Here is a 27,759-nt window from a genome sequence, read left to right as displayed (position 1 = left end):
TTAGTTTTTAACAAGAGAACATAAAAAGGTAGGGATAGGTATCCATAAACTACCAGTTTATTCCATTATTGGCTCCAAAATGTGTGACAAACCAGCGGGAATTCTGTAGACATATCGGTCGATCCTGTATGAACATTTTGCATCATTATTAGCAGCTGCAAATTGAGCAATCATGGAAAGTGCAGTCTTAGAGGCTATCAGACAGACTTATTCTCTCCACAATCCGGCTCGGCGGATTTTGTTTTCTGAGAATTGCAAATCATCTGCGGCCTCCTCTCCTCTTACTGGGCTTATTTAGAGGGCCTCGCTTCCCTCTCAGAATATCAAGCACGCAGTATCTGTTGAACAGTTTTGTAGTTGTTCTGATTGCTACATTATTTACCAAATGATTAAAAAAATACTAAACACATACCTGAACCTGCTCTTTCTTTGCCTTGCTGACAATGTGGCCATTTTAGAGTTAGACGTGTTGGATCTGACCCTTTTTTGTTTGTTGTTTCTTACCAGGCATCACTGAGGTTTTTCACACTGTGACCAGATTCTTCTCCTGATCTTCACAGAGCAAAATGGAGAGTGCTGCCTTCCACAGAAACTCTTCATCATCTAACAGCTCAGCCAACACGGAGCTCTTGTCCCGGACTGGTTACACAATTCTGGCCGTTATCATGGGTGTGTTCTCTGCGGCAGGGATCATCCTCAATGTCGTGGTGATTGTGGTGACGGTGAAGCACAGACAGCTGAGGCAGCCACTCAGCTATGCCCTGGTTAACCTAGCTGTTTGTGACCTGGGCTGTGCTGTGTTTGGAGGCCTGCCCACCACAGTAACCAGCGCCATGGGATACTTCAACCTGGGACGTGTGGGCTGTGTGTTAGAAGCCTTTGCTGTTTCCTTTTTCGGTGAGTCTACTTTTTCTTTTTCCTCACATAAACAAAAGAAGAAATACCTTAATGTATTCTAGTACAAGTAAAAGTACCTCAAGTAAAACCACCTGAAGGGAATTTTGTTATTTTATGTAAGATTTGCAAAACTGCATCTGAATAAACAATCACAAAAACACAAGACTTCTGGAACAGTGTCCTTTGGACAGATAAGACTATATTTGACATGTCTGCATATATATTGCACAGTGGTGAAAACCAAATATAGCATATTGGCACAAACACTTCATACCAGCTGTTAATCACAGTGGTGAAGAGGTGATGATTTGTATTTGTTTTGCAGCTGTATACCAAAGCATTGTTGAGACAAATGTCAGTCTGACAGCTAAAGCTTGGCCACAATGTGGTCATGCCACAGATAAATGTGTCCAAGCACAGCAGCAAATCTACAACAGAATGGCTGAAAAAGAAACGAGTCGAGGTGCTGTAGTGACCTGGTCAAAGTCCAGACCTTGCTTAGTATTTCAAATGCACACAGTCTGTGGAAACTTTCATTTTCTCATGACTGCTTTTGAACTTTTTGAGCTTAAAAATAGTTACTTAAAATGAATTATTTAAGATATTTTGAAGGGAAGCTTTTGTTTTTAGTTACATTATGTACTGTATTTCATGTATTTATGTAAAATCTAATGTGGAAACTAAAATTTAAAACTATAGTTATTGTCATTGAATTAAGATTAGCATTTCTTCCTTGAAATGTAGCACTCAGGTATAGGACAGGTGTCTCAATAGTGCGCACAAATGCAACACTTAAAAAGCAAAAGTCATAAATTATTCTGTCTTTTCTTGCAGGTATAGCAAGTCTGTGCACAGTAGCAGTCATTTCTGTTGAACGCTACGTAGTGGTGTGTTATCCCATGGGTGCGGTCCTCTTCCAGACCAGGTACAGCAGTGACCATCAAGATCTCACTTGGGAATGTTCCTTGCTGTACCAAGCATGTCAGACACCATCTCTGTTGTCCTTAGGCATGCAGTTGCTGGAGTGGTACTGTCCTGGGTGTGGTCATTTGTGTGGAGCACTCCACCTCTGTTCAGGTGGGGAACTTTTGAGTTGGAGGGCGTCAAAACCTCCTGTGCTCCTAAATGGCATAGCCGTGATGTTGGGGACATGTCCTACATGATAATATTCTTCTTCCTTTGCTTTGCCTTGCCCTTTTCTGTCGTCATGGTTTCTTACTCGCGGCTTTTATGGACTCTCCGCCAGGTGAGCAACAAAGGCTGCGCACACCATATATTTTTGTTGATTGTACTGAAAACATAAAGGAGTCCTCTGCGCTTGAATTTTTTTCCTAGGTAACCAAGCTGCAGGTATCTGAAACAGGAAGCACAAGTCATGTAGAGGTGCAGGTGGCACGCATGATAGTAGTGATGGTGCTGGCCTTCCTAGTCACCTGGCTGCCATATGCTGCGCTTGCACTTGCTGTCATGATAGACTCCAGTCTATATGTTGACCCTGTCATCGCTACCATTCCTGTGTACTTTGCAAAAAGCAGCACTGTCTACAACCCCATCATATACATTTTCATGAACAGACAGGTAAGCTGGTTTGAAGTACACTTAAATTCACACATACAAACAAAGAAAAAGAGGAATTCAGGCTCATGCTGTATGTTCATGACCAACCATGATCGTGTGTTTCCAGTTTCGAGGCTACACTGTTGCTGCGGTTCTGTGTGGATGGGACCCCTGGTCCTCTGAGCCGCAAACATCTGAGAACGAGACCACAGTTCCGTTTTTCATCAAGACCCCCAAGAAAATTGTGCCTAAAAAATCTTTGGAATAGAAATGTGTAGAAATTATTATAGTCTCACTGTTCTCATTATCAACCTCTGCAATGTAGTGCAAGATGGTTTTCACAAATGTAAACAAAATATCAGAGTAAAAATGATGCAATGAGCAAGAAGGTTGCACAAATCTTATGTATTAAGGCATAAAAAATAACAGTAATAAAAGCAGCAGTAATAATAATAATAAAAAAAAGATTTCCCTGTTCAGGCAGGCTTCTTTCCTGTTGTCATAACCTTTAATGTATTCAGACAACAGCACAACATCTTTCTTGTCCTCTGTCATTGATATTGTAGATGCTGTCATTGCTTTTTATCTCTTTTAAAGAATAAAAATACAGTTACATTAATCAAGAATAGAGATTGCACAACTCACAGTTTGTTTACAGACATTATTTAAAAGATAAAAAGATAAAACCTCACATATGTGAGCAAAATAGCCTCTGTTTACCTCAGTCTGTCAGTCAGGACCTGAATTATCTCTCCTGGCTGAAACACTGGCACACTTTTTGGGTACGCCTCTTTTGCTTTCAGATGTGGTTTGATTTTTTTGTGGCATAGATTCAACATAGAGGAAACATTTCTCAGAGATTTTGGTCCATATTGACGTGATAATATCACACAGTTAATGCAGATTTGACAGCTGTACATCCATAATGCGAATTTCCCATCAGACCTCATCTTAAAGTTTCTCTGTTAGATTGAAACCATCTGAGTACAGTCAACTTGTCATGATCAAGAAACCAGTTTGATATGATCTGAGCTTTGTGACATGGTGTGAGCAGTAATCAGAAGATGAATACACTCAGACCCCAAGTTACACTGCCACTATGCACATCAGCTGTTGATACAAGGCAGGATGAATCAAGGTTTACATGTTGTTTCTGGCCCTGACAGAATGCTGCAGACGAAATCAAGACACATCAAACCAGACAAAGTCTTTCCAGTCAATTTTGGTGAACATGTGCAAACTGTAGCACCTGGTGTGGTTTCCCGCTGCTGTAGCCAATCTGCTTCAACGTTCAATGTGTTTTGTGCATTCAGAGACGCTCTTCAGCATGCCTTGGTATCTGAGTTACTGTTGCTTGTTCTTAGCTGGCAGAACAATCAGTTATTTAGGTTACTGTTGCCAGTTTGAAGCGACCTGTCCATTCTCCTCCTACATCTGGAATCAACAAGGTATTTTCTCCCAGAGAACTGCTGCTCTCTCTTTTTTTGGACCACTCTCTGTCGACCCTAGAGATGGTTATGTACACAAATATCAGCAGCTTGTGAATTACTCTGACCAGCCCATCTGGTGCTTCATGCTACAATCAGAGTCACTTAAATCATTCTTCCCCCATTCTCATGCTCGGTTTAGCTTCAACAGGTCGTCTTGATCATGTCTGAGCATGTATAATGTAAAATTCTGTTTACATTATACATGCTTCCCTTAGGCAGTATCATTAGAAGACATAGCATACATTTTCACTGCTATGCAGATGACACCCAGCTCTATCTGTCCATGAAGCCAGATAACACACACCAATTAGTTAAACTGCAGGAATGTCTTAAAGACATAAAGACCTGGATGGCCGCTAACTTTCTGCTTCTTAATTCAGATAAAACTGAGGTTATTGTACTCGGCCCTGAAAATCTTAGAAATATGATATCTAATCAGATTCTTACTCTGGATGGCATTACCTTGGCCTCCAGTAACGCGGTGAGGAACCTTGGAGTCATTTTTGACCAGGACATGTCCTTCAACGCACATATTAAACAAATATGTAAGACTGCTTTCTTCCATTTGCGCAACATCTCTAAAATTAGAAATATCCTGTCTCAGAGTGACGCTGAAAAACTAGTTCATGCATTTATTACTTCCAGGCTGGACTACTGTAATTCATTATTATCAGGATGTCCAAAAAACTCACTGAAAAGCCTTCAGCTAATCCAAAATGCTGCAGCAAGAGTCCTGACAGGGACTAGAAAGAGAGAGCATATTTCTCCTGTTTTGGCTTCCCTTCATTGGCTTCCTGTTAAATCCAGAATTGAATTCAAAATCCTGCTCCTCACATACAAGGTCTTAAATAATCAGGCCCCATCTTATCTTAATGACCTTGTAGTACCATATCACCCTATTAGAGCGCTCCGCTCTCGCTCTGCAGGCCTACTTGTTGTTCCTAGAGTATTTAAAAGTAGAATGGGAGGGAGAGCCTTCAGTTTTCAGGCCCCTCTTCTGTGGAACCAGCTTCCAGTTTGGATTCGGGAGACAGACACTATCTCTACTTTTAAGATTAGGCTTAAAACTTTCCTTTTTTCTAAAGCATATAGTTAGGGCTGGACCAGGTGACCCTGAATCCTCCCTTTGTTATGCTGCAATAGACGTAGGCTGCCGGGGGATTCCCATGATGCATTGAGTTTTTCCTTTCCAGTCACCTTTCTCACTCACTATGTATTAATAGACCTCTCTGCATTGAATCATATCTGTTATTAACCTCTGTCTCTCTTCCACAGCATGTCTTTATCCTGTCTTCCTTCTCTCACCCCAACCGGTCGCAGCAGATGGCCGCCCCTCCCTGAGCCTGGTTCTGCCGGAGGTTTCTTCCTGTTAAAAGGGAGTTTTTCCTTCCCACTGTCGCCAAAGTGCTTGCTCATAGGGGGTCATATGATTGTTGGGTTTTTCTCTGTATCTATGAAGCGCCTTGAGGCGACTTTTGTTGTGATTTGGCGCTATATAAATAAAATTGAATTGAATTGAATTGAATTGAATGTCTACATGAATAATTGCATTGAGCCGCCGCTATGTGATTGGCTGATTAGATAGCTGCATTAACTAACAGTTAAATAGGTGTAGCTAACAAAGTGGACCTTAATTTTCACAATGAAGAAATACAGGCAAAAGCTAAACTAGAAATTTATGTTTTGCAGCAAACTGCTAAAACCCTGTGAAAGTAATAGTAAAGAACACTTGATAGTAACGTATATTCAAAAGATTTAAGACAAGAAAAAAGTAATTACATGATTTTTAATTTTTTATTAGGTATACACATCCTCTTTGCTTCTTAAGGTCTGTCCTTCTATATAACCTTTATGGCTTTCATTGATTGAAAAACATAAAATAAAATCAGTCAAAATCATCAGTGTCTTGTACTCATTTTGCAACATGATACTTCATTTCAGCCTTTTGGATCCAGCATGTAGAACAGAAAACAACTAAACCTGTGATAAGTTATGACACAGTTTGATCATTCACAGTCTCTCACGCCTTCCTAAATAAACACAAATGCAATCATACCCATCCTAGTACCATGGCTTTATTGATTACAGAAATATTGCTATGACTGAAGCCCCCCCCCCCCCCAAAAAAAGCCAGAATGTTAATAGCTGTATCAAACCTGTACACTTTTGTATATACAGAGTGGGGGACCATCTATGTACATGCTACATACTGTCACACTCTGGGAAAATAAGTAGTCCTTCTGACAGTTACTGACATGTGATCATTTTCTGAATCAGTTTTATAAAAAATTAAGAAAGATGCAGAAATGACCCTGTCAGTGCCCGAGGTACAGGAAAATCCAAACTAAAATCACAGGCCATCTCACAGATACAGTACATGTTAACATGTCAGCAGATTTGGGTGTGTGAAACAGTTGTGTGCTTGAACACCTGGTGCTTGGAGGACTTACTTTGGTCCTATTTTTCTTTTGTTGTTGTTGTTTTATGGCAGCCTGTAATAATAACAGCATGAAACAACAGTGTGTCTGAGCGCTTCAAGTCCTGTTAAATACTCAGCCCAGTTAGACGCGCTACATGACAGTTTCTGCTGTATTATACACGTATTGGATAAGTCAGATTTGTCATTCAAACTATCTAGTCCCAGTGCTGCCTGCACATCACACTTCTGTCTTCGTGTACGGTCTCCAGATGGTAAGGTGGTGTTTGGTGTAGAGATCACGCGATAAGGTCATAATGTCTCATGCAAAATTTAAAGGAGGTATTCCTTCTTCAGCAGCAGCTATTTCATATACCAATTAAAACCACTGGTGTTCAATACAGAAACATGCTTAGAGAGATGGCAAGAATAGACTTGGGTAAGTTAGTCTCTTAACATCAACATCTGGGTCAAATAAACAAAGAACGAGTGACAGAAATCGACAGGTTGATGCTGATAAATTGTACCTTGCATACAATTTAAGCCAGCTTTGCAAAGGGTTTCAGGCCACTTCTATCAGGGATGAAACATACAAGACCATCTGTACCTAACACAGCATCCACAAAACAACACAAGGAATAAGTCCTGAGCTCAAGGAATGTGCAACACGTCCCCAGCCAGTCACCTACTGTAAAGACTGAGAACAGCATCCTGGAATTATCTTTGCTTCTGACAAGTAACACATATGATCATATATACAACTTAAAAAAATACATAGAGTTGGGATGGAAAAAGTGGGGATGTTGGATGATCCACTCATGATTTAAAGAGGTAAAATTGGGTGCAAATACGAGGTGTGATCAAAATGTTCTGAGAACCTGTGCATAAAAATCAAACGTCTTACCAGAATAAAATCTACCAATACAGGTCATGGCATGTGCAATCAGCTTCCATCGCAGCTCTTGTTTTTTGATCGCTCCACTGAAGTCTCGTTCTGACCACACAGTGTGCACTCTGAGATTGCACCATGGACTAAAAACTTCTAATAGAAAATATAAACTTCTGTTTCAAACTGACACGGATTTTGTGCAAAGGATCAACCCTGATGATGAGACCCGGGTCTTCAGCTTTTACCAAGGAGTGTTCTGAAGGCAGCGTGTCAGAGAAGGAGTGAGACTGGGAGTTTCCTATTGTAATGTTCTACTGTAACGTCCTGAGGAGCCTGATGGGGAATCCATCTGAACTGCAGTGCATACCAGTGTACCATCACGTCTTGCTAACCAGCACAATCGCCATGGATGAAGGGTCGTCGCTTTAAGGAGATCCGGCATGAATCATGGAGGCACAGGTATGGGGCTAACAGAACTGGGCTTCCGGTGAGACAGCTTCCTGTGCACCTCTGCACTGCGCTGAAAGCGGTCCAACGCGAGATTGGCCCTCTTTGGGTTTTTATGGACATGTCCTCAGGACTTTTTGATCACATCTTGTAGAAGAGCTCAACATTAATACCTGCACATCAGACAACAAATCCGGACAACTTCTGAGTCAAGGCAAAAGAGGAGGGAGGTGTCTAATAATAAGCAGGTTAGGATTTGTACACTTTTACCTCTCTGTCCTTCAACGATAACTTCCTCGTGTATAGAAACAGGAGCATCTTGTAGCGTAGTGTTCTTTACAGCATATAAGAACGTGACAAATATAATTCATGTCTACTACTAGTATGTGGATTGCTGAGTGTTTTTAACTGCAGTAATGATTTGTGCAATATATCTGTCCATGGGTGGTGAAACTGGTTTTTTTGTTGTTTTTTTGGTTTATCTGTTTGGGTCTTCTTCATTTCAATATCACTGGTGTGTACTTGATGAGGTATCATAATGACAGCCACCCGGACCGCTAATGAACAATAAGGTGCAAAAATCTACCTCTGTAAACTCCAAAGATCTACACACTTTCAAGTGAGCATCAGCATGTGAGTGTGTTTTTAAGAGAAAAGAGAAAGACGGACAATGACAGAAAAGCAGAGACTGGTTGCATTTAAGAGTTATGTAATAAAGGGCTGAGAGATCAGGCGAGGGTTTAGAGTTGAGGTGCAATATTTAGAGTTTGGATTCAGGCTGAGGTGCGGCATGAAAAAGCTTCTAGTTCTACAGCTCAGTCTCTTTATATACAGCAATAGTCTGAAAGAAAAAACCATGGAAGAGAAAGTCGGGGTTCCAGCTTTCTCTTTCTTTTCATTCAAGTCCATTCGAGACTCCTTCGTCCTCAAACAGCAAGGTCTGTTTTAAAACCAGCTCACATCCTGAACACTGCCCCATACTGGGCAGCAGTAGTAGCAGCAGCAAGGAGATTCATATACTCTCCGACTTTTCTTCCAGCATCACACACATTTTTTTTTCTCTTTTTTATGTTTGGGTTCGAGCTGAGTCTTTATTTTTAAGAATGAAATCTTCAGCCTTAGTTTTGTGTGGGTTTGTTGTCATTTTGCAGTGTGTGTGTGTCTGTGTGTGTCTTTTTTTTCCTGTCAGTATGTATTTATGTGGCAGGGTGCGTGTGTGTCACTCCTTCAGTGTGTAGGCGGCAGGGTCAGTGGATGTATGTCTGACAGACAAGCTCCACGTGTCACTGTCCTCCTCATCTCATCGCCGGCACTAAAACAGCACACTCTGCCTCCTGCTCTTCCCTTGGGCTGAGAGAGAGACAGAAGAAGACAGGGGAGAGAGAGAGGGAACGATGTGAAAAACAAATAAACAAACAAACATTTGGATGTGATTTGGACACTCAAACATTGTAAATTTCACTCCATGCCAGCGACACAATAAATTCAGTTGGGTCCAGAAACACTGGACACACTTTCATGAACGCTGCAGCAATTTGTTTCAGTGTGATTAATCACACAACTTAAACTTAACCAACTAGTCAATCAGTCTAGAAAACATCACAAAACAGTGAACAGTATCTGTGTTACACCTTTCAATCACTAGTTGATAAACATTAATATTTTACTAGATTGCAAACCTACCAATCATCCAGTCATTTTCTCTGCATTGACCACTCGACTGACAAGTTTTCTAGGGGCTTGATGTGAATCCTGTTAGGTTCAGTGAGGGTGTATGTGTGCTGGAAATGCCTGGCTCAATGTGACAAACCCATCTTCATTGACCTTGCTTTGTGTACATAGGGCACATAGTTGCTGCTAATGACACTTCTCTACTGGAAATTTGAAGAAATATAATGAAATTAAAAAGAGCAGTTTGCGTAATGCTGCTTAAGCTAAATCACACTTACCAAAAGTATAACATACAGCACAGTAAAGCACTCAAATCCATGCTAATTTAAAAAGACTTTTGCACACAAAAGTCAAACAAACCCACAGCACAAAAGCCTCACTTACAGACGCTACATCTCTCGCTGCAGAAATCTAAACAGGACTGGAAAAAAACAAAAAAATCTAATGACCCCCTGTCCTCAGATCACATTCTTTGCTCTTATGAACAAACTGTTGCCCCTTTGATTCCCTCACATGAATATTAGGAGTGGCTTGCTCTGAGAAAAAAAAGGGGATTAGTGAAGTGAAATCTGAAGAATGCTTGTGGGAACAGGCTTGAATATGAAGAGGAACCAACAAAACACAGACATGAAGAAACAGCTAATAAATAATATGTTGTTTTAGTTGACAGGGTGCAGGGAGGGAAGATGGATATAATTAAATGCAATTCAGGAATGGTCTTATATAAAGTGGTGTTTGCAGCAAAGGAGCGGTGCTGACAGAGAAGAAGAAAAAAAGGCCCGGTGGCAGCCAAACAAAAAAAAGAAAGCGAGAGCGAGATTACTGACACATGAAAGAGACTGTATTTACCAGAACAGTAGGGCCACTCAGCCAGTGGAAGTAGAGGAGAGATTGTGACTCTGAGCCCTGGGATTGGCTGCCTCTCTCTGGAAGTACTGCGAGGGTGCGGAGCCTAGCTTATTGGCCATCGCTTTTTTGGGTTAGGGAGAAGGGGGGGAGGTTGGGAATATTGAGGTGTTACGGAAGAGTTGGAGTAGGGTACACAAGGGAGATTAGAGAAAGGATTAAGGAAAAGATGAGCAGTGCAGAAGAAGAGAGCATGGGCACCAAAGAGAAGGGACAGTTTATCAGAACATGACAGCGAGGCAACACAAGCAGAAAAACAAAGATACACACACACAGACTGTGATAAGGACAGAAACTGTGAAACAAATCGAAGCAAATGTTGAAGGGTTAGGGTTAATGTACAGAGACTCAGACAAAGGCAACTCTCCCCAGCTGCATTTCAGCAGCCATGTATACAAGGTTTGGTGGACTGGTTTGTTTACATGTGACGGGACTTCAGGAAAGCTAAACATACTCTAAAATGGATCTAAGGCCACATTCACGTTGCTGTACTGCTGTACTTGAAGCTGACTTAAATGCTAACGCTAGCATGGCAACCAGATCACAGTGATGTGAAGTCTTTTTAGAAAGTGTGTACATTATTGTACTTTATTGAGCCCCGTGGGGAAATTGCTCTCTGCATTTAACCCATTCACTCAGTGAAGCAGTGGGCAGCCATTGGGCGCCCGGGGAGCAGTGTGTAGGGACGGTACCTTGCTCAGGGGTACCTCAGGGTAGCTGTTAAGGGGAATCGAACCCCCGACCTTCCGATCATGGGGCAACCACTCTACCTACTGAGCTATCCCTGCCCTTATGTCAGTCACAGATAAAACTAGATTGTGCTATTTGCTTCCACTATTCGTGAATTTAATATTGCTTCTGAGTGAATGGCATTGTGCGATGTTAATACTGGAACTGGGGGATCTGTGTGTGGTGAAGGCTGAACCTGCTAATAGACCACACAGTGGCATGAGAAACGACAAAAAGCAAACACTTAGAGGAAGAGCGAGAAGAGGAGGAAGACAGGGAGCAAGTCCTATCCTGTATCATACTTTTATCGAGGATTCCTGATTTCTCTCATTTCATCCCTTCCTTCTTTTTCTTTTTAAATCTTGAGCACTTACATGACTCTGGGTAGACTGAGGATCTCTTTCCGGGATCTTTCTGGAGTTGAATCCCTTTTACAGAGAAGATGGATGCAGCTAAAAAAGAAAAACAAAAGAAAAACAAGCAACAAAGGTTATGTGGGACAGTGTTTGTGCAATTAATGTGGATATTCAAGTCAAATGCATGTACTCACTGTCAGCCAGAGTCTGAACCTGTTCTCCAAGACATTTGAAATAAGAGTGTTTGAGAGCATCCTCAGCCAATATCCGCTTCTTTGCTTCAAACTAGGGACACATAAAGACAAAATCATTATGGTGTACATGATCTGTAAACAGCAGATAATTGTAATTAATTATGTTCTTTACCTGTAAGAGTTTTGAGAGCAAGTCATGACCTTCATTGTCTATCCTGTGTGACAGAAAGCAGAGAAAAAAATTAAGAGCGGATGGAAAGAACCGAGAGGAGTGGCAGTGAGATCAAAAGCTGCGCAGGAATCTGGTGTTCCCACTGTTTCCAAATGGTCATTACGTGTTCCTCCAGAAAATGAATCTTAATCTGCACATGCAGGCCTCCACTAGATCTTTATACCTGGGTGCGTGGTTCACAAGGGGCTCTGCGTGGTAGCGGGGAAAATTGTATGTCTTAAACTCTTCACTGGTGGTGATACCAGGCCAAGTCTCTTCTGTGGGAGTACCTGGAGAAGACAAAGAGCATAATTTAATACAGGGAGTGCAGAATTATTAGGCAAGTTGTATTTTTGAGGAATAATGTTATTATTGAACAACAACCATGTTCTCAATGAACCCAAAAAACTCATTAATATCAAAGCTGAATGTTTGTGGAAGTAGTTTTTAGTTTGTTTTTAGTTTTAGCTATTTTAGGGGGATATCTGTGTGTGCAGGTGACTATTACTGTGCATAATTATTAGGCAACTTAACAAAAAACAAATATATACCCATTTCAATTATTTATTTTTACCAGTGAAACCAATATAACATCTCCACATTCACAAATATACATTTCTGACATTCAAAAACAAAACAAAAACAAATCAGCGACCAATATAGCCACCTTTCTTTGCAAGGACACTCAAAAGCCTGCCATCCATGGATTCTGTCAGTGTTTTGATCTGTTCACCATCAACATTGCGTGCAGCAGCAACCACAGCCTCCCAGACACTGTTCAGAGAGGTGTACTGTTTTCCCTCCTTGTAAATCTCACATTTGATGATGGACCACAGGTTCTCAATGGGGTTCAGGTCAGGTGAACAAGGAGGCCATGTCATTAGTTTCTCTTCTTTTATACCCTTTCTTGCCAGCCACGCTGTGGAGTACTTGGACGCGTGTGATGGAGCATTGTCCTGCATGAAAATCATGTTTTTCTTGAAGGATGCAGACTTCTTCCTGTACCACTGCTTGAAGAAGGTGTCTTCCAGAAACTGGCAGTAGGACTGGGAGTTGAGCTTGACTCCATCCTCAACCCGAAAAGGCCCCACAAGCTCATCTTTGATGATACCAGCCCAAACCAGTACTCCACCTCCACCTTGCTGGCGTCTGAGTGGGACTGGAGCTCTCTGCCCTTTACCAATCCAGCCACGGGCCCATCCATCTGGCCCATCAAGACTCACTCTCATTTCATCAGTCCATAAAACCTTAGAAAAACCAGTCTTGAGATATTTCTTGGCCCAGTCTTGACGTTTCAGCTTGTGTGTCTTGTTCAGTGGTGGTCGTCTTTCAGCCTTTCTTACCTTGGCCATGTCTCTGAGTATTGCACACCTTGTGCTTTTGGGCACTCCAGTGATGTTGCAGCTCTGAAATATGGCCAAACTGGTGGCAAGTGGCATCTTGGCAGCTGCACGCTTGACTTTTCTCAGTTCGTGGGCAGTTATTTGGCGCCTTGGTTTTTCCACACGCTTCTTGCGACCCTGTTGACTATTTTGAATGAAACGCTTGATTGTTCGATGATCACGCTTCAGGAGCTTTGCAATTTTGAGACTGCTGCATCCCTCTGCAAGATCCATCCATCCATCCATCTTCATCCGCTTTGTCCGGGGCCGGGTCGCGGGGGCAGCAGCCTAAGCAAAGAGGCCCAGACCTCCCTCTCCCCAGCCACCTCCTCCAGCTTATCCGGGGGAATACCAAGGCGTTCCCAGGCCAGCCGAGAGATGTAATCTCTCCAGCGTGTCCTGGGTCTGCCCCGGGGCCTCCTCCCGGTGGGACATGCCTGGAACACCTCACCCAGGAGGCGCCCAGGGGGCATCCTTGTCAGATGCCCGAACCACCTCAGCTGGCTCCTTTCGATGTGGAGCAGCAGCTGCTCTACTCTGAGCCCCTCCCGGATGGCCGAACTTCTCACCCTATCTCTAAGGGAGAGGCCAGCCACCCTTCGGAGGAAGCTCATTTCTGCCGCTTGTATCCGCGATCTCGTTCTTTCGGTCACTACCCACAGCTCGTGGCCATAGGTGAGGGTAGGGACGTAGATCGACCGGTAAATTGAGAGCTTCGCTTTTACACTCAGCTCCCTCTTCACCACGACGGACCGGTGCAGCGTCCGCATTACTGCAGCTGCAGCCCCAATCCGTCTGTCGATCTCCGGCTCCCTTCTCCCATCACTCGTGAACAAGACCCCGAGATACTTGAACTCCTCCACTTGGGGCAGGAACTCATCCCCGACCCGGAGTGGGCACTCCACCCTTTTCCGGCTGCAAGATATCTCACTATTTTTGACTTTTCTGAGCCTGTCAAGTCCTTCTTTTGACCCATTTTGCCAAAGGAAAGGACGTTGCCTAATAATTATGCACACCTGATATAGGGTGTTGATGTCATTAGACCACACCCCTTCTCATTACAGAGATGCACATCACCTAATATGCTTAATTGGTAGTAGGCTTTCGAGCCTATACAGCTTGGAGTAAGACAACATGCATGAAGAGGATGATGTGGACAAAATACTCATTTGCCTAATAATTCTGCACTCCCTGTATACACATGCACACAGTGTACACGCACACATAAAAGCAAATGCTCATCCAAATTCCATTGGTGTCTCACCAAGGATGCGGAATATGAGATGAAGCTCATCCTCCACAGTTGATCCAGGGAAGAGAGGTCTGCCTGTGATCATTTCATAGAATATGCAGCCCACACCCCTGGAAGAACGACAATAAAGTAGTACAAAATTATAGTGTTTTAGTCATCTATTATGCAGATTCAGGCTGCCAGGGGATGTAAAACTATAAACGAGTTGCAAAGTGGTTGTTTTTATCTAATGCATAAAGCAAAAGATTTTTAAAAATCTAACTTTCTCCAATTCTATACATAAATATGAAAAAAGAACCTTTTTAATCAAATTCTACAATGTTTATGTCCTAACATCCATACAAAGTATTTAAATGCTGATGAAAGACAAAAGAAACAACTCTACTCTGAAATATGCTGGTACCTCAGAAGTGACAGCTGCACAAACAATGAAAATGGGCAGTATTGATAAATGTGTCCACTCACCACATGTCAATGGGTGTAGAGTACTCAGTGGAGCCCAGCAGCACATCTGGTGGTCGGTACCATAATGTCACAACTTCATTTGAGTAGGTCTTCGTAGGGACCGACTTAGCTCGAGCCAAACCTGATTTTAAATAGTGAGACTAGTTCATAAAAATACAGTTTTGTAATGTGGGCCACCACCTGTGAACCTGTGAGAAGATGTCTTATCCAAACTCTGTAACAGCTTTTCAACTTTGCATAGTGTCGTAGTTGATGAATTTTAAAGTTTTGTGTTCTATGACATAGATCAATTCTTGTTACATTTTTTAACTTTACATATTTACTGTTTATTTTTATAAAGTACAAAGCTTGCTATGCACAAGGATGGGCCTTTAAATTGCATAAAAATGCATTAAATATAATGAATACATACATTAAGGAGAACAGAAACTCAAAATACAGAAAGGCAAAATAGTATCAGGCACAAATAAGATACACAATACCTGAAAAAAGATCATGCATAAAGCTAGCTTCCATATGAAGTGATATGGAATTAATGAAATATCATGTTACAACTTTTACCAAAGGAGGGGAGTGTTGGGTAATTACTCCAAACTATGTTGTTTTGAGTAGCATGACCTTTAGGAGTTGCTAGTGGGACTCGTACTTGTTTGGGTTAGGGTGTATATAAAAGGCTACTGGGTTCTAAAAAACACACACACACTTATCTCACTCTGATGGATCCATGTTGCGTAAAAATACTTAAACATGTGGACTGGAGGAGGATTGATCCATCCTCCTCCACTCCACACGTTTAAGTATCCTTGTCCACATGTTTTTTGAGCCTATCTTTGAAAACTGAAATAATCAAAATGAGACAAAAATAATATTTTAAGTAATTAGCTTGTGAGAACCTTAGAAAACTAAGCAATAAAGGAACTTTCAGCATATTATACAAAACTATCTGCCCTTTAAGTTAATGACAAAGGTGACATACCAAAGTCTGCCAGTTTGAGCTCTCCTTTTTCATTGATGAGCAGATTCTGGGGTTTCAGGTCTCTATGGAGGACCTTCCTCCTGTGGCAGTACGCCAGACCTCTTAAAAGCTGAAATAAGAAGATCTGATGTGGAGAGAAGAGGATGTAAACAACACAATCAGCCACCAGACACATTTCCATTTTTCAATACTGACCGCTTGTAATACTCTAGATTACCTTAACGTTGTGAACGCTCATGATGCTCCCACAGTCGTCCATATATTGCTTCAGGTCTTTTTCCTGATGAGAAAGAAAGAAAGTGCTTATCTGTAGTTTCTGGTTTCATGTAACTCACACATTAAAAACAAAGTGACACTCACCAGATACTCAAACACGAGTGTTAGGCACTTGTCAGTGTGGATAATGTCATGGAGAGTGACAATATTGGCGTGCTTCAAGTCTTTCAGTAGAGACACTGGAGGAGAAGACAGATTAGACACTGTCAGTCAAACAGAGACAAGCTGTGAGACGTAACACGGCTCATACTTCAGTCACAGCCCGTGGCGCTACAAGACACTTTGTCAAGTTTTTGTCTGTATGTACAAGTGTGCCATGTTGACTTTGGAGGTGTGTGCTTCCAAATCACAACTGTTTGTCAGTACCTTCTCGGATAGCGGTGCAGGGCGCGCCCTCCTCGTGCTCTAGGCGGATCTCTTTCAGGGCGACCAAGTTATCTGTTAACTTACTTCGCCCCTTAAATACTGTCGCATAGGTCCCCTGCAGAGATGTAAAAAAAAAAACAGTAAATGAATGAGTAAAATACAGTGGATGAACACTTTGTTTGCATTGCGTTGCTTCTGCTGGTGGCTCTTTATTGACCTCACCTCTCCTAGTTTGTCCAGTTTGATGTAGGTTTCAAGTTTCCCAAAGCCGATCTCAGACTGTGGAGGACAGAGAGAAGGCGTTTGAGGAGGCTGGCAATGACAGGTCAAATCTTGCTTTTGCACAGCCTGATCGGATACTGCATCATATTTAATTTAACTGTCAGCCTCACTACTTTTGAAATCTCTCCGACAATTGCAGGTTTCTGAGTCACCAGGCCTTTTTTTATCCTGTAATGTGTACAAATTACAGGGCTGCTTGAGCAATTTTTAGGATTATTCTGTATTTTTGAGTGTGATTCATCTTGAACAACAGTCTGCAGACATAATATTTTCAAAAGGAAAAGGACAAAAATATCAACATTTATCTAGAAATCTGCATCTCTTCAAAGGTTCTTTAACTGTCATTACTGGGAAGGTGTGACGTAATTTACAGATGCACATATACTGTTTGGCCACAAGGTGTCAGTGTAGCAAAGATAATCAAATATGGCAACTACGTTTTTATATCTAAACATTTTTATAGACTATAAAGATGTGGAAGGTAAACACTGCAGAGTGATAACTGAAATAAACCTGAGCTCAGTTATACATGGTTAGCTGTATAATGTATGTGGCTCCTGGGTTTTGAAGTCATGAATTATGGATGGATGTCGCTATATAAAGCTGTGATGCCCACAGGTCTGTCAGGGTTTATGCCTGTCACTTGTTTCTCACTTTTCCTCAATAATTTGTCTAATTGTGTGACGTTTCCTTTACATTCATTATAATGAACACACTCAACCCTCTTAATTTAGTCTGTCCCATCGTGACAATCGTACAAAGTCCCAGGCCAATGCATGTACGTATGCGTGTGCGAGGGAGGGGGAGGGTCTCCGGTGACCAAGTTAGCTGTTGAAGCATGTGATGTCTTTAAAGGCATGCCTAGAAAAAACACATCTGAATAAGCTCGGATACAAGATGGCATACTTACACACTGAGACAAGTGAGTGTGGACATGGGTAAGCAGGAGTTTAAATGTGCAGAAGTTGTTAATTAACTGACACATTCTTATTTGTGTATTTAAATCAGTGCTTTTATTTGTTACACGTCAATTTCAGCCCTTCAAACTCACAAAAAAGATGAAAGAAACACATCAATCAGAGTAGATATATGAGCTTTTATGTAAAGCAGGGGCATGTACTTTATAATACTCAGCACTGGAGCCCCCCAGGGGTGTGTTCTGAGCCCCCTGCTGTACTCTCTGTACACATATGACTGCGTGGCCACTACCAGCTCCACCACCATCATCAAGTTTGCTGACGACACCGTCGTGGTGGGCCTGATCTCTGATAACAACGAGACGGCCTACCTGAAGGAGATTAGGAATCTGGAGAACTGGTGCCAGAGGAACAACCTCCTTCTAAACGTCAGTAAGACAAAGGAGCTGATAGTGGACTTCAGCACTAAGCAGGAGAGGAACTACCAGACCCCCGTCATCAACGAGTGCCCAGTGGAGAGAGTGGACAGCTTCAAATACCTCGGAGTTCACATCACGCAGGACCTGTCATGGTCCTGTCACATCAACACCGTGGTGAAAAAGGCCCGACAGCGTCTCTACCACCTCAGACGCTTGAGAGACTTCCAACTGCCCTCCAAGGTGCTCAGGAACTTTTACTCGTGCACCATAGAGAGCATCCTGGCGGGAAACATCTTAACCTGGTTCGGGAACAGCACCATGCAGGACAGACGAGCTCTACAGAGGGTTGTGCGGTCAGCTGAGCGCACCATCCGCTCCGAGCTCCCTGACCTGCACTCAATCTACAGCAGGCGGTGCTGGACTAAGGCCAGGAAGATGGTGAAGGACCTCAGCCATCCCAACAACAGACTGTTCTCTCTGCTGAGGTCGGGAAAGCGATTCCGCTCCCTGAAGACCAACACAGAGAGACTGAGGAGGAGCTTCTTCCCGCAGGCGATACGGTCTCTCAATCACACCACCACACAGTACTGACCCACACATATGGTTCTTACACACACACTGGACTTTCTGGACTTTGGTTTTGCACAACACTGGTCACTATATTCTTCATTTCCGGTTAATACTTGTACAGCTGCTGTTATTGTGTATATATTTATTTAGATTTAGATTTCTTCATACATTCTTATATAGTTCTATATTGTGTATTTTGTTGTACAGTTATTTTATTTTCAATTTTAATTTATATATTTTATCTTATTCTTCCCAGTTAAATTTACCCTTCATTCTAATTTGTGTTGTACAGTTATTTCATTTTTAACCTTAATTTATATTTTATTCCTTCCTAGTTAAATTTACCCTTTTTAATTTTTCATATTTATTTCCTATCTTATTCATAGCCTTTTCCTTTTTTGTTTTCTTTAGGTCACGAGCAGTTGTCCAAGCATTTCACTACATATCGTACTGTGTATGACTGTGTACGTGACAAATAAAAATTTGAATTTGAATTTGAATTTACATACACTTAGACACACTTTATGCTTAAACGTAAATCTAACACAAAAAAACACCCACACACAAAGACGTTATTGCCACCTCCCCCACAGCTAACCCCTATAATAACAATCATATAATAAATCTTGCCTCGTGAAGGAGTGCGTGCACACAGAAAGGCGCACCTCTCTGCTACCGGTGTGCAGCAGTGCTCTCCGACTGCCTTACCATGTTTTTCATAAGTGTGAGCTTGTGCGCCTGCGTATGCTTTTGATGGCAATAGGTTCATTTCATTCCCAACGCTCTAGCGAGCTTACTCAGCAGAACTAGGTCAGGCCAAGTTTTAGTGACAAAACTGAAGTAAGATAAAACCAAACAATATGTGAGTGTAAGTGCCTTGTCTCAGGCTGCAGGGCAACACAGGCTGATGAACTCATAGTACAAAAAAATGCAGGATGTGAAATGTCTGCAAGAAGATATTTATTGACAAAGAAATCAAACGAATTATCCATATTTCACTTGTAATTACAGTTTCTTTATGTGGTACCTAGAAGAAAGCTTAAGTTTGAGAGTGAGGCTGGATTTATAGTATTCAGTGGGAAAGCTAAAATGATAGCCTTCTGAGAAGAGAAGAGGTGGCAGGAAATGAGAGGTGGGAAGAAAGATGAGGCCATTCATTAACACGAAGCTTCCTCAGAACTATAATCAATCGGCCAATAAACCAGCTTGCACTGTCACCATGTTCATGTAAACCTGCCAACAGCAACAAAAAAGAAAACCGAAGGACTGCACAATACTTAGCAGTCCTTTTGGCTTTCATCAGTTGACAGTTACATCATATGTGACTTACAATGAAAACACAACATGAGCAAAGAGAGAGGGACATAATAATAGGCATTGAAGTTTTTTTAGCTCAGTGTTCTGTTGCTGTAAGGTTGAACGGGTTCGTGGAAAGAAGTGAGTGCTGCATAATATGATTAAGTGTTGTGCTTCGAGATAAAATGACATCTCGCTCCTCAGTGCCATGGAACACTGAGTTTCACTGGACTGCTGTGAATAATTGATTACCAATGTGCAACAGCCATGAGCGAAAACTGATACCGACTTCACTTGCATTACACTGGCAACAATTCGACGCTCAAAACACGTGATTTCAGAGTCTGCGATGGAATACCGGAAACATGATCTACATTACCGTAACATATGACAAGCGCACAGGCAGCCCCGAGGCTATTACATCAGTTTTCTCAGAAACATTTTTTCCCAAACATAACAGGATAACTGGTATTGCTTGTTGCAACAGGAAATACCACAAAGGAATTTTTTTAAGCAATTTGGGAGGTGTTTGTTTGCCTGTCTGTGGACAAATTTTGACTTGATAGCATCACAACTCCACAGTAAAAATAAAGGCTGAGAACCAAGAAAGGTGTAGTAAAATCCACAAGCACTCAGGACTCATGTCATACCATTGAGTACCCATGGGTCATCGCAGCCAATGGGATTCCTTCACTAGATAATCTCTAGTTAAACTTAAATCTCTTGTGAAACCATTTATTTTAAACATCTTTAGCTCCTTTTAAATGTACTTAAACTATTAGCTTGTACTCACTACAGCCTGTACATACTTATAGTTATAGAATATTCACAACATACTTCATACCGTGTACATTATAACATACCATAATAGACCCATTTCTGTAATATACTCACATATCTATATTATTGCTAATATATATTGTAATATATCTATATCACTAAAGCACTTCTGGATGGATGCAAACTGCATTTCGTTGCCCTGTACCTGTGCATGTGCAATGACAATAAAGTTGAATTCTATTCTATTCTATTCTATTTCAGGAGCAGATGAGCAGTGAATGAGGAATTTCTGCAGGCTAATTCATTTCATAGCACAAATTCAAAGTAATTAAATACCGTACATACTGTGCAAACCATGTTCAGACTACTGCACGGTCAGAAACACACTTTTGCATGGATGCATTACCCTATATAAAGGAACGACCAGGACTAATAGAACAAAAACAGTCTGGCTGTGATGCATCTTCTGAATACATGGGCTGCAAGCTCGGCAGAGTGCTCGGGATCAATCAAAACCTTGTTTTCCTGGTATAAAACCTAAATCCAGCTACAGAGTGGCACTAATGTTTCCATTTGTCTTTACTTACATTTGCTTAGCATTTTTCAGTTATCCATGCCCTTTTTAAACCTGACATCTTATCATTCAAGCCCTTTTAGTCCTCTCTTTCCATCTCCTTTTGTACATTTCCTTTCTCTTCCGTGCTCTCTAGCTCATCCCAAGGTGTCCTGGGGTGTAATCCCAGTCAGGAGAGGAGCTGCAGCAGATGAGACTGACACTTCTGCTGAATTATTGATTGATCTATTACATCACACACATACAACAACTCCAACAATACACAGCTCCACACAGCTGGGCAAACCCAACAAAACGCACACTATACATCTAATATATATGACTATCCTCTTCTTCTGCTCCACCCTATACCATATACTTCCCCTCAGAGACTCTTTGCTTTCAAGTCTGTGAGCCTCCTGCAGAAAAGCTACGTCATTAAGTTGCTTCAAGCAGAGAGATTGAGGCCGGCAAATGGACCTGTTTGATAATAACAGCAAAAACGGTTGATGGAGGATGAGTCCTTCATATTTTCCCAAAGAATATCAGGCTTTCAGTAATCTTGTTTAATGTAATGCATTGACTAAGTACACTGAATTCCCTTTAAAATTACGCAAGCCTGTGGGTGGAGTGAAACAAAGGGCACAATAATGTATAACAGGAAACTTGAAAGTTGGAGCGATGGCAGAAACAAAACCGTAATTTGGAAAAAAAAAGTGTGACCAAAATAAAAACCAAGTGACAGAGCAAGGGCACTTCAACAATTAAAGGACATGCTGCATATTCATGAATACAAGCCTATTTCTTTCCCGAACAACCCCTCCTCTCACTGCCAGACCCCAATTCATACCCATAATGCTCTTGGCCTGTATGCATAATTCAGAATCTATCATTCATGCCCCTACTGAGGCATTGTAAGCACTATAGCATAGCCCAGTGTGTGTTTAAAGTGAGTCTATGTTTGTGTCGTTGCTCTGTGTGTGCGTTTTAGACAATAATGGTCCTGGTCAAGCATTTAAGTAGTGTACAATGGCATTGAAAGCTTACATTACTTTTGTTTCTACACAAAGCAGCATGAAAAAGGGCAAGCACACACCCAGATAAAATGACAAAATGACATCAGAGACTAGCTTCAACTGCTTTGCACACATATATATAGATGCAAATGTGCACACAGATAAATTAAGTACTGACCAATGATGCGCGCCGTAGCCTGCGGCTCATGGGTTTGTCAAAGGGCGGGCTGTTCATGGCAAACTTCTCCAAGTAGCCCTCTGGTAGCCTGATATCAGCTGGGAGAGACAAACGTTTGTTTATGTCCTAAAAGAGAAGAACAAATAAACAAAAGGAGACATGAAGAAACTGAAACATGATTTTCAATATTAAAAACCTTTTTCCATTTACAATTATACTATAAAGACATTAGTCCTGAAATATTCAGGATATTCCGTACCTTTTAAATTTGGTTTGGTATGATATGTCACAAAAAAAGATTTACAAATGCGCATTAAATAAATCTCGTTCCTTCATCATTTATCAGCTTGTTATTACTTCACCTTAATTAACCATTATGATCTGGTATCAAATCAAAGCTTTTTTTCTTTTTAAATATTATTGGTTGCTTGTCTACTCACAAGCAGCTTGCTCCATCTGTCTCTCCTGGCTGCGAGTTTGTCAAATGAGAGCAGACCTTTGGTTAACAGGTGCCATCTGCTGCTGTGAATGACTGACGAATGATGATGTGGATAACACCTATACTCGCTATGGCTGAATAAGATGCCAGTGCAAGACCACCACATGATCAGGATAAATTCCAGCTAGTTACTGGCTAGTTTTGGCTACATTTTCATAATGCACTATTAGCATTGAGTTTGCATGTTTTCCCCATGTCTGCTTGGGTTCTCTCCGGGTACTCCGGCTTCCTCCCACAGACCAAAGACATGCCAATAGTGGGGTCTAAATTGCCCATAGGTGTGAATGTAAATGCAAATGAGTGTCTCTCTTCAAGATGAATGACAACTGGGATAGGCTCCAGGCTGATCTGCATTTCTTTCAAAATGAAAGCACGCTTGATATTTTTATCTTTTACTTTTTTTTGCTAATTAATTCATGTTGTAGTTCTTTTTGACTTCAATTGCTAAGTGCAGCCTCTCCCTCTGGAAGTGTTTAGCTTTAGACGATCACATTTTAGACACAATTTTAGGAATTAAACATCATCATATATTTGAGTCAGTGTTGTTAACAGCTTCTAGCCACTGCAAGAACTTTCACCTTCCAGTCTTTGCTGGAATGCAAATTTCTGTGACACGATCACCGGCAAGGTGCCAGTCACACATTGTTTCCATGGCAGCAGTAGTTAGGTGACCCAGTCAAAACACCCCTCAAGTGTGTGTCCTCAGTGTGAATATGTAGTGATACGTTTGTTTACATGTAACCGTGCAATAGGAGGATATTAAAGTGTGTATATGCCTGAAGATGAGATGTAGAGGTACTGTATGCCTTTAATAGTTTTATCTGAGCTGACTGGCTGACATCACAACATGCATGTCACATGAAAAAAGTATATATAAACTATATGGATGGCGACAACTGACGAATCCTAAAGCAACGCTCTGCATGTTTTAGCAGTATATGTGAGACAATGTAAACGTGAGCCACAGTCGCTTGCACAGAAATGCCTCCTAGCTGTAGTTAGCACATTTGTAAGCTCAACTTAAAATTGGAATCATAAAAGAGAAGAATACGTGTAAGCACTACAACACCATATATACGGTAGTGTTAGACATATAAATACAAATGACTGCAAATTTCATCAAGCAAAACATTTGATATTTTATGCAATTTATAATGAAAGTGACACCTCGTGATCACAACAAAAGTCTTTCACACAAAATTCACTGTCCACACTGTCTTTCAAAGGCGTAACAATAGACAAAAGTTCACAAACACAGCCACTCCTGCCCTCTTATTCACTGGTAGAGACTGAATAAAGATCTAAATACAAAACAAAACATGTGAGCCCCCGTACTCACAATGCAGAACAGCTCTAGTAGCTCCCTCATTGTCCTCCTTAAATGTGTTTTTCTATGCACTCACACACATGCGCTTTCAACGATGCATGTCTCTAACCTGATACATGACTGCACACACTGAGAGAGAGAGAGAGAGAGAGAAATAGAGTGAGAGAGGGCTGGCACTGTGGTAGAGTGCCATCCACATACTTAGGAAAAGAAGTGGGGGGGGGGGAAGGGTTGGAGGAGGGGGATGCAGGAGCAGAGGAAAAGAGGAATAGACAGATTCCTGAGGGGAGAAAGGCAGATGGGGGGAAGGGGTGAATGGAGGGGGTGGCACAGAGAAAACATTGTTTTTTTTGTTCTCTCCTGCCATCATTTTGTCCTCCATCTCTTTTTACTTTCTCTCTTATCATCTCCTGAGCCCTATTCCCCTGGATCTCCCTTTTCTTTGTCATTGCAATAATTACACCGACATATGTAATTACTCTCACCCCAACATTTTCCTCTCCCACACTGCCAATCCATCTCCTTCTCTTTCTTTCTCTCTCTCTCGTAAACATGGTCTAAATTAGTCCCATCCACTGCTCACAGCAGTGAGAGGCTCTGTATCTAGAGGCATTTCCCGTAATACTGCTGTGCTCAACACTCTGCAGCTCCTTCAAACGGACACACGCAGCCTGACCGAGACATGACGGCACTCAGAGATTCAGCAGCAAACAGCAACACTATCTGTCAGATAGCACAGGTGCACTCGCATATACACACAAGTTAGTGAAAATAAAAAGAGCCTGCTATATTTTTCTCTCATAAATGTGCAGTTGCAATAATAGATGTTCAAAATTTAAAATATTGAGGTCACTGAATACATACAGTACACAAATACTTAACGCACAAATACTTAAATACACATACAAACACATCCGTAATTACTATATATATATATATATATATATATATATATATATATATATATATATATATATATATATATATATATATATATATATATATATATATAAAAACACCCAGCACGCCCCTGCGGGCGGTTTATCCTTCAAGCTCGGGTCCTCTACCAGAGGCCTGGGAGCTTGAGGGTCCTGCGCAGTATCTTAGCTGTTATATGTATATATATATATATATACATATATATATATATTCTCTTTGATACCCAACATCCACAATGACGGCGAAACAACTAGTAGCTCAGTGTTCCAACATTCGAAAGAAGCGACTGCTATCACAGCTAGAGATTGACGAGGTACAACATAAATGCTACGGCAAGGAGGAGTCAGGACGCCAGGTCAGGGGGGAGATATCATCACCCCTACCCGAGATTGGGTACATAGCCCCAAGTGCGATAGGAGAAGGATCGTTGAGTGCGAGAGCAACTGACCTGAAAAATAGGATCATGGCCAAGCTTGAAACCTGGATCCCCCGTAGCCGGTTACCAAGATTACGTGAAGTACCCTCAGAAGGTCTGCTAGATGATGTTAATGCAGCACTACGGACGATACCTACAACCACGATTACCGACACTAACAAGCTGATCTACAATACAGCAGCAGTGATCAGTGAGATGCTTGGCTACAAGTTGAACAGCCACAAGGGGCAGTACCCTCCATGAAGAAGGAGGCTAGAGGGCAAGATCAAAGTAGCACGGAGGGAGGTTAGCCAACTAACGGAGTTGCAGAAAGGTGCGGCAAAGAAGGTGCATAAGAAATACAGCAAACTGTCCATACCTGAGGCCTTGGAAACTGCCAAGCAAAGACTCACAGCCTTGGCCAGCCGCTTGAGGAGGTACACCAGAGAGATAGAAGGCAGGAGAATAAACCAGCTGTTCTCCACAGAGCAAAAGTGTACTCTCAGTGGCAAGGGAACAATAAGAGAACAGCACCACCAAGGCTGGAGCAATACTGGAAGAGCATATGGGAGAAGGACGCAACCCATAACGGCAATGCTCAGTGGCTAGAGGATCTGAGGGCAGACCATAGCGACCTCCCTGAACAGGGTCCAGTAACCATCACAGTGGCAGATATCCAAGAAAGGGTCTCCAGTATGAAGAGTTGGACAGCACCAGGGCCCGACATGGTTCACGCCTACTGGCTGAAGAAGCTGACTGCACTCCACGAGCGTTTGGCAGCACAAATGAACCAGCTGCTAGTTAACGAGAGACACCCGGAATGGCTAACCGAAGGTCGAACGGTCCTGATCCCCAAGGACCCCAAGAAGGGACCGGTCCCATCCAACTACCGACCAATAACCTGCCTCAGTACTACATGGAAGCTCCTGTCAGGCATCATATCGGTTAAGATGAACAGGCACATGGGTCAATACATGAGTGGGGCAAAGAAAGGGATTGGCAAGAATACCAGAGGCGCAAAACACCAGCTACTGGTAGACAGAACAGTCAGCCGAGACTGCAAGACCAGACTGACCAACCTGTGCACTGCCTGGATTGATTACAAGAAGGCCTATGACTCAGTGCCCCACAGCTGGATACTGGAATGCTTAGAATTGTACAAGATCAACAGGACCCTAAGAGCCTTCATCAGGAACTCAATGGGGATGTGGTGTACAACACTAGAGGCCAACTCCAAGCCCATAGCACAAGTCACCATCAAGTGCGGGATCTACCAAGGAGATGCTCTGTCCCCACTGCTGTTCTGCATAGGCCTGAACCCCCTCAGTGAGATCATTAACAAGACTGGCTACGGATACCGACTACGGAATGGAGCAGTTGTCAGCCACCTCCTGTACATGGATGACATCAAGCTGTATGCCAAGAGTGAACGAGACATCGATTCACTGATCCACACTACCAGGCTATACAGCAATGACATTGGAATGTCGTTCGGACTGGAGAAGTGTAGTCGGATGGTAACAAAGAGAGGGAAGGTAGTCAGAACTGAGGGGATTGAACTACCAGAAGGCAACATTGCAGACATAGAGGACAGTTACAAGTACCTGGGGATCCCGCAGGCAAATGGGAACCATGAAGAGGCCACTAGAAAGGCTGCAACCACCAAGTACCTGCAGAGGGTCAGGCAAGTCCTGAGGAGTCAGCTGAATGGTAAGAACAAGATCCGGGCCATCAACACCTACGCCCTGCCCGTGATCAGGTACCCTGCTGGGGTAATAGGCTGGCCAAAGGAGGAGATAGAAGCCACTGACATAAAGACAAGAAAGCTCCTTACCATGCATGGAGGGTTTCACCCCAAGTCCAGCACCCTGAGGCTGTACGCTAAGCAGAAGGAAGGGGGCCAGGGACTGGTGAGTGTCAGCACCACAGTCCAGGATGAGACATGAACATCCACGAATACATTGGGAAGATGGCCCCAACTGACCGAGTGCTCAGTGAATACCTCAGGCAGCAGAAACCCAAGAAAGAGGAGGGAGACGAGGAACCATCGTGGAAGGACAGGGCCCTGCACGGTATGTACCACCGGCA

General features: G+C 42.3%; 2 protein-coding genes across 6 annotated transcripts in view; one reads left to right on the top strand and one right to left on the bottom strand.

The window, feature by feature from the left end:
* The first annotated feature begins 519 nt into the window (after nt 1-519).
* On the top strand, nt 520-2,919 carry parapinopsina (parapinopsin a). Of its 2 annotated transcripts, XM_086277015.1 has the most exons (5): nt 520-897; nt 1,732-1,822; nt 1,906-2,143; nt 2,233-2,475; nt 2,582-2,919. In XM_086277015.1, exons 1-5 carry the CDS (start codon nt 567-569, stop codon nt 2,720-2,722), a joined length of 1,044 nt encoding a protein of 347 aa, XP_086133141.1. In that variant the 5' UTR covers nt 520-566; the 3' UTR covers nt 2,723-2,919. The 2 variants fall into 2 exon arrangements, with proteins under 2 accessions (XP_086133141.1, XP_086133140.1); XM_086277014.1 differs by having other exon boundaries at nt 2,233-2,919.
* A 2,601-nt stretch (nt 2,920-5,520) lies between these two features.
* The window catches only part of LOC147304701 (cyclin-dependent kinase 17-like), a 51,791-nt gene continuing 29,552 nt past the window's right edge, over nt 5,521-27,759 (bottom strand). The window contains exons 5-18 of one of the 4 annotated variants that reach the window (XM_086278443.1): nt 22,492-22,617; nt 16,703-16,759; nt 16,481-16,595; nt 16,199-16,293; nt 16,056-16,118; nt 15,839-15,962; nt 14,863-14,983; nt 14,410-14,507; nt 11,948-12,053; nt 11,725-11,767; nt 11,553-11,643; nt 11,377-11,454; nt 10,217-10,337; nt 5,521-9,046 (exon numbers count right to left, since the gene is read on the bottom strand). In XM_086278443.1, coding sequence (XP_086134569.1) covers nt 10,234-10,337; nt 11,377-11,454; nt 11,553-11,643; nt 11,725-11,767; nt 11,948-12,053; nt 14,410-14,507; nt 14,863-14,983; nt 15,839-15,962; nt 16,056-16,118; nt 16,199-16,293; nt 16,481-16,595; nt 16,703-16,759; nt 22,492-22,617 — 1,221 coding nt within the window. In that variant the 3' untranslated portion in view covers nt 5,521-9,046; nt 10,217-10,233. The remainder of the gene's footprint in view (nt 9,047-10,216; nt 10,338-11,376; nt 11,455-11,552; nt 11,644-11,724; nt 11,768-11,947; nt 12,054-14,409; nt 14,508-14,862; nt 14,984-15,838; nt 15,963-16,055; nt 16,119-16,198; nt 16,294-16,480; nt 16,596-16,702; nt 16,760-22,491; nt 22,618-27,759) is intronic. The other 3 variants (XM_086278445.1, XM_086278444.1, XM_086278446.1) reach the window with 3 other exon arrangements.

Source organism: Aulonocara sp. 'chitande type north' Nkhata Bay, linkage group LG20 (genome assembly GCF_057382095.1).
Source record: "Aulonocara sp. 'chitande type north' Nkhata Bay isolate Kocher_YH1m ecotype deep benthic linkage group LG20, A_spYH_male_GT1.1, whole genome shotgun sequence".
NCBI lineage: Eukaryota > Metazoa > Chordata > Actinopteri > Cichliformes > Cichlidae > Aulonocara > Aulonocara sp. 'chitande type north' Nkhata Bay.
The sequence above is the reverse complement of the archived record's forward strand: the minus strand, read 5'-3'. Positions and strand labels throughout refer to the sequence as shown.

Coding starts and splice junctions, on each gene's coding strand:
- parapinopsina (XM_086277014.1), top strand. CDS start 567: ATGGAGAGTGCTGCCTTCCACAGAAACTCTTCATCATCTAACAGCTCA. Junction 898..1,731: donor CTTTGCTGTTTCCTTTTTCG/GTGAGTCTACTT, acceptor CTTTTCTTGCAG/GTATAGCAAGTCTGTGCACA. Junction 2,144..2,232: donor TTTTATGGACTCTCCGCCAG/GTGAGCAACAAA, acceptor TTTTTTTCCTAG/GTAACCAAGCTGCAGGTATC.